This window comes from Phoca vitulina, unplaced genomic scaffold (genome assembly GCF_004348235.1).
Source record: "Phoca vitulina isolate PV1807 unplaced genomic scaffold, GSC_HSeal_1.0 scaffold97, whole genome shotgun sequence".
NCBI classification, from domain to species: Eukaryota; Metazoa; Chordata; class Mammalia; order Carnivora; family Phocidae; genus Phoca; species Phoca vitulina.
Window position 1 is genome coordinate 737,128 of NW_022589800.1, and position 5,949 is coordinate 743,076.

At 61.4% G+C, this 5,949-nt stretch overlaps 1 protein-coding gene across 2 annotated transcripts in view; it reads right to left on the minus strand.

Annotated features, from left to right (window-relative positions):
- The window catches only part of VANGL2 (VANGL planar cell polarity protein 2), a 26,157-nt gene that overhangs the window by 6,825 nt on the left and 13,383 nt on the right, over nt 1-5,949 (minus strand). For both annotated transcript variants that reach the window (XM_032397279.1, XM_032397280.1), the window contains exons 2-6: nt 5,148-5,408; nt 4,888-5,008; nt 1,604-2,211; nt 771-907; nt 110-245 (exon numbers count right to left, since the gene is read on the minus strand). In XM_032397279.1, the coding sequence (XP_032253170.1) occupies nt 110-245; nt 771-907; nt 1,604-2,211; nt 4,888-5,008; nt 5,148-5,218 (1,073 nt within the window). In that variant the 5' untranslated portion in view covers nt 5,219-5,408. The remainder of the gene's footprint in view (nt 1-109; nt 246-770; nt 908-1,603; nt 2,212-4,887; nt 5,009-5,147; nt 5,409-5,949) is intronic.

Below are 5,949 nucleotides of genomic sequence, written 5' to 3' on the forward strand. Positions count from 1 at the left end.
AGGCTCCCCCGGCAGGTCCTCACCCAGCGGGCCCCCAGGCTCCCCCGGCCCGTCCACACCCGGCGGGCCCCCAGGCTCCCCCTCCCGTCCTCACCCAGCGGGGACCCACCTGGCCCTGCGCTTGCGCACCCTCCGCTCATGCTCGGCCTCCTCATAGTAGTACTCGTTGTGGCTGTTGTCCCGCCGCCGAGCCGCCGCAGCGATTACAGCCCGGGACTGGCCTGTGGAGTTGTTGGTGCTGTTTTCTGCGCAGGAGCAGGAGAGACGGGCACAGTCACTTCAGGGCATGCTCGCTTCCCATCCCAGGAAGTCTGGAGACAGCAACCTGACGCATCCGGAGGAAGCTGTGCCCACCCCCTGGCGGTACCGCCACTCCCAAGCCTCCCGGCCACAGCTGGGAGAGGCCCACAGGTCGGCACCGGGAGCGCCCCGGAGGGCAGGAGTCCTGCACGTGCTCCTCCTGGTGCGGGAGGACCTGGAGCTCAGAGAGCTGAGGGCTCAGGACCAGGGCTGGTGAGCAGACGCAGAGAAGTCAGAAGGGGGGGGCACGACGACACACACACACCGCAGTGTAAAGGGACAGCAAGGAGAATCAGCAGCTAACACCAGCCACCTGGAGTCCAGGGAAATGACAGAAGAAACGGGGCTGGGGAAAGCAAGGGAAGAGGCTGAGAAAAACAGCGAGCAGGGCGAGCACAGCAGGGCGAGCACATACAGAGCCCTGCTCAGGGACGGGACGGACGGGAGGGCAGGGGAGCAGGGCCGCTCACCCTCTCCGAGGGAATACACCTTGAAGCCAGACACCTTCTTGGCCAGGACGGACTTGGGCAGGTTGAGGAGGGCAGGGTTGTAGACGGGGAAGTCATGGTAATACTTCTCCAGGATCCACACTGCCACGCGCTGGATGCTGTGGGGGAGACGGCAGGAGGGGGAGGGAGAAGGGAGAGACAAGGGGTGCCGGGGGAAGGAGACATCAGGGCAGATCAGCAGGGCCAGAAAGGACAAGGACAGGGACAAGCTGCTTCCAAGAAGCCTGGCTCAGGGCCTGAGGTTGACTTACCAGGCTCCCAAGCCTTCCCCAGGGCTGGGCCTGCTAGTCCTTCCCTGCTGTGCTGAAGCCCAGGGGAGAAAAGGCATTGGGCCTGGGTCCCCCAAAAGGGTCACCTCACCCCCTCCAAGAGTTCCCCAAGATTCCCTCCAGGACCAGGAGGTGCTCCTGATACTCCGTATGGCCTGGGGGGGTGCAGAGGAACTCCCCCGTTTTCTTTTCCTCTGGGGGTCCCTCCTCTGGCCAGCTCATCTCAGTGACCACTCACTTGAGGGCTCACCAAGGCTGTGCCTCCAAGAAGGCCAAGAAAGTGATTCCCAAAAGCCCCCGTTCGTGCCCTTTGGTCCAGCCCTCTTTAAGGTCCCCACTGGTTCACTATTCTCTCCCCACTGCTAACTCCCAGTCCAACCTGCCCCGGGACCCTCGCTGTTGAAAACCTACTGTGTGCAAAGTATTGCACTGCGGCCTACGGCCCTCCAGCTCCTCCCTGCCCGCCCCACCGGCCTCTCACAGCCCTGCAGGCCCCTCGGCCTCCTCCCAGGCCCGCGCCCACACCTGAGATGGCCCACGTTGTAGAAGCGGCTGGCGCCGTCGGTGGAGCGCACGACCTTGAGCGTGAACTGCGGCTGCAGCTGGCGCAGCTCCAGCAGGACCACGGCCAGGTAGTGCACGAAGAGCAGGGCGTCCACCAGCGACACGGCGAACTGGACGACGCCCTGGTAGCTGCGCTCGCGGGCGTCCAGGATGCGCACGCCGTAGAAGAGCCAGTAGGACACCACGAGCAGGAAGACGAGCACCATGAGCAGCGCGCGCAGCACGAACACGCGGGGCAGCGAGGCCTTGGGGCGGCGGAAGAACAGCGCCCAGCTGCCCAGCAGCAGGATGAGCAGCTTGAAGGCCACGGAGATGAAGAGGCCCTCGCAGGCCGTCCCGCAGGGCTCCAGCTCCTCGCGCCACAGCAGCGGGGGCAGCAGCAGGAAAGCCAGCGGCGTGAGGAACGAGAGCAGCGCCAGCGTGGCCCCGGCCGCCACGCCCAGGTGACGGGAGCAGTCCAGCGGGACACTGTCCTCCATGTCCTTGGCGATGCGCGTGAGGTCATCGTGGGAGATGCTGTGCTCGGAGGTGCCCGTTACTACTGTGGTAGTCTCCCCCCAGTTGTCATCCTACAGCCAGAGGGGCCGAAGCCCCGGGGGAGGGGAGGGAGGAGGAGGGGAGGAGGGGGGAGGGGAAAAGGGGAAGAGGAAGGGGAGATAGGGGAGCAGAAGGGGAGAGGAAAGGAAGGTGAGGAGGGGGAGAGGAAAAGGAGAAGAGGGAGGGGAGATAGGGGAGATAGGGGAGCGGAAGGGGAGAGGAAAGGAAGGGGGGGGGGGGAGGGGAAACGGAGGGCAGAGGCAGGGCAAGAGAGAGAAGAGAGGGCCATCAGCTGATATGCAACCACCAAAATATTTACTGAGCTCCACTCTGTGTCCAAGCTTGGTCTCTGCAAGGCTGGCGCCTCTGAGACCTGGACCCTCGCGGCACACAGTAGCGAGCTGGGGAAAGAATACCAATGCCCAGATCCCACCCAGGAGAACCACCACCTTTTTTTTTAAAAAGCCAGATGAGAGGCGCCTGGGTGGCTCAGTCATTGGGCATCTGCCTTCGGCTCGGGTCATGATCCCAGGGTCCTGGGATCGAGTCCTGTCATCGGCCTCCCTGCTCGGCGGGAAGCCTGCTTCTCCCTCTCCCACCCCCTTGCTTGTGTTCACTCTTTGGCTGTCTCTCTGTGTCAAATAAATAAGTAAAATCTTTAAAAAAATAAATAAAAATTAAAAACCAGATGATTTGGGAGCACCTGGGTGGCTCAGTCTGTTAAGCATCTGACTTCAGCTCAGGTCATGATCCCCAGGTCCTGGAATCCAGCCCTCCCCACAGTGGAGAGTCGGCTTCTCCCTCTCCCTCTACCCATCCCCCTGGTCATGTGCTCGCTCGCACGCTCTCTCTCTCAAATAAATAATATCTTTAAAAAAGTAATAAATAAATAAATAAAAACCAGGTGATTTTATTGTTCATCCAAAATTGAGAATCACTGAATTCACTTAACAATCCCTAAGGCCTGCTTACTCATAATGTGATCTGCGGACCAGCAGTGTGGATGGACATCTCCTGGGAGCTTGCTGGAAACGCGGCTTCTCAGGCCCACCCCACACTGACGCACCAGAAGCTGCATGTTAACAAGACCCCCATGAATCACTCAAACATTCAGAGGCTGGCAGGGTGCGCTGAGGCACCCAGAGGACGAGCAGGGTGCGCGTGCCAGGAGCAGAGCCGGGCATGGCCAGCTGGAGCCTGAGCAGGCTACCTGCAAACTAGGCTAAACCAGAAGCACCTGTTCTCCAGACCTCAAGCCACTCAAGGTTTCTGACTAAGGGAGTGACCTGAAAAAAAGCAGTGTGGCAAAGGGAAGAGGACCCCGGAGGGCAAAGAGGGAGAAGGCAAGTGATCAGTGTAGGGCATGGGAGATGACACACTAGGGCCACCCTGGGTCTCTGGTCTGCCCGCAGCACAGAGCCTGCCTGTTCCTGAAGGCAAGGGGGTAGACAGGCTGAGGTCCCCAGTGTCCTTCCGAGTATGGTTCACTCGAGCAATTTCTGCAGAGGCCAGACACCATCCCACAGAGGAGCCCCAAGACCACCAGTAGCCATCAGTGCCTATACCCTTCATGGGGATAGAGAGACTCTCAGGACTAAGGCACCGACTGGGGAGTGTAGGAGGTGCCTGGCAGGGTCAGTGATCAGGGGCTTCCCAAGGACAGGAGAAGAGTCTGATCTGATGAAAGAAAGTGGGTGCACTGACCACTTTCAGCTCGAGGAACTGGATCAACTCCTCACTCTAGGCTGATGCCCCCCCCCACACACACGCTGCCTACCCTCTCCAAGGATCAAGGGTTTGTGGCCTCCTCCCCCACAGCAGGTGAGCTGACCATGTCTCGGGGTCCCTTCAAGAACTCAGGAGGCCAGGTCTCAGGGAGAGGACAGGACTGGGAAAGAGGGAGAAAGAATATTTCCCTTAGGTACTCATCTGCTCCCAAGACCCAGAAGTCCCAATGTCAGTCACAGAGATTTCTTGTGAGGGAAAAGGAGCTGGGAGTCTCCAGCCTGAGATGCCCCCAAGAAGGAAGAGCGGGAGGCACGAGACGCAGGCCACCCCAGTCACTTCAAATCCTGCCTCTGCCCTAATCCAGCGCTGCGTTCTGCCTACTGACCTCCCTGCTGGTGAGCACGGTGGGCCACAGAGGTTGGAGCAGGAGCAACCTGCTCACCGCCCCCCCCCTCCAGTGACAGGGTCCTTCGGGGCGCCCCCCGCTCCCCCTCCTTTCTCCGACTCCGCCCACACCTGCTTCCCTCCAGACCCAGGCGATGCGATTCTGCAGGCCGACACCAGAGGGCGCGGCAGTGCCCACGCCTCGGGGCTCAAGGAAAACTCAGCGCTGCCCTCCCTCCCAGACCCCACCCACCGCGCCCTCCTGCCCCGGTTCCCGGCCCACCGGACCCGCGGGCCTCCGTGCAGAGGACCCAGGCAATGCCCACGACACAGCCCCGGCCACCTTACCTCTCTGACATGAGGAGGAAGAAGCTACGGCTTCCAAAGGGGTCTCTACTGAAATTCCCTGAATTCTACTGAAGCGGGGTCCTACCTTGGGACACCAAGCGGAATAAGTGTGACACAAGATGCCCTCCCTGATAGGGCCTCTGTCCGAAGAGACCAGGTCTCCAGGCCCCTCCCCATCGGATGGACCTCCAGCTTCACGGAGCAGCTTGAAATCACCTGGCCCAGACCCCGTGCCCGCGGATGCTCACCCGCTCATCCCCTCGCGTGGACTCGTTGTCCAGCAGGGGCTCCCCTGGAGCCTGGATCGTCACCGACTTGTCCCCGCGGCTCCCATCTCGGCTCTTAGAGCGGTGCCGGTCCCGGCGGTCCCTGCAGCAGGAGGCCAGGGGAACGGGCACAGAAGGTCAAAGGGGGGACCTGGGTCTTCTCAGCAGCCCCTGTGCGCGCCCACCTCTCAAGCACCCCCAACACACCCTCCAGCACCCACATCACCCCCATGCCTGCCCACCTGTGCTTGCGGGAGCTGCGGGAGTGGCCCGACTTGTAGGAATAGCCCGAGTACTGGGACTCGGTGTCCATGGCGTCTGAACGCCGCGCCTTATAGCGCTCCAGGGCCACAGGCTGGGGCCTTTTGGGGGGCCCCACAGCCACCTCCTTCAGCACCGGCTTCTTCAGGCCAAGGGGCACCTTCAGGAAGTCAACCGTCACCCTGAGGGACTCTATTTTGCTGGACGAGTGGGCTTGTCTCAGAGAAAATCAAGCGGCGCTCCTGAGAAAAGGAAGCAGCTGGTTAGAAGTAGCTGGAGCTCCCCGTGAGGTCAGGGCAGAGAGGAGGACAGTCCCCAAAAGGCAGCTGCAGGAAGCCTAGCCACAACCTCAGAATATTCCATCCAGGTTCCTGCTCTGCCCAGCGGGCCCAGTTGCTCCAGCCCTGCCTCCGGGGGGAGCACCCCTCAGCTGTGCCAACGGGGTGCAGGGAAGACGGCCAGCAAAGGCCACTAGGAACGACCCGACCCTGGACGCCCCGGAGCGGAGAACCAGGGCAATGCCTTCCTTATTCTCAGCCAGGAAAACCATGGCTCAGAGAGGGCAGGTTCTGGCCAGGCTGACAGGCTGGACCAACGGAGACCTCACGCAGCAGAAACCCGCTGGCTTCTGTAGAGGCTTCTCCTTCCCCCCGACTCACAACTTCTGAGGATGCCCACAGAAGGAGGGCTCTTGTCACCATCTTGCCAACACGTCCATCAAACAGACCTGTAGCCACGGGCCAGGTCAGCCTGGCTGCTCCCCATGAGGCTCAGGGGTGTGTG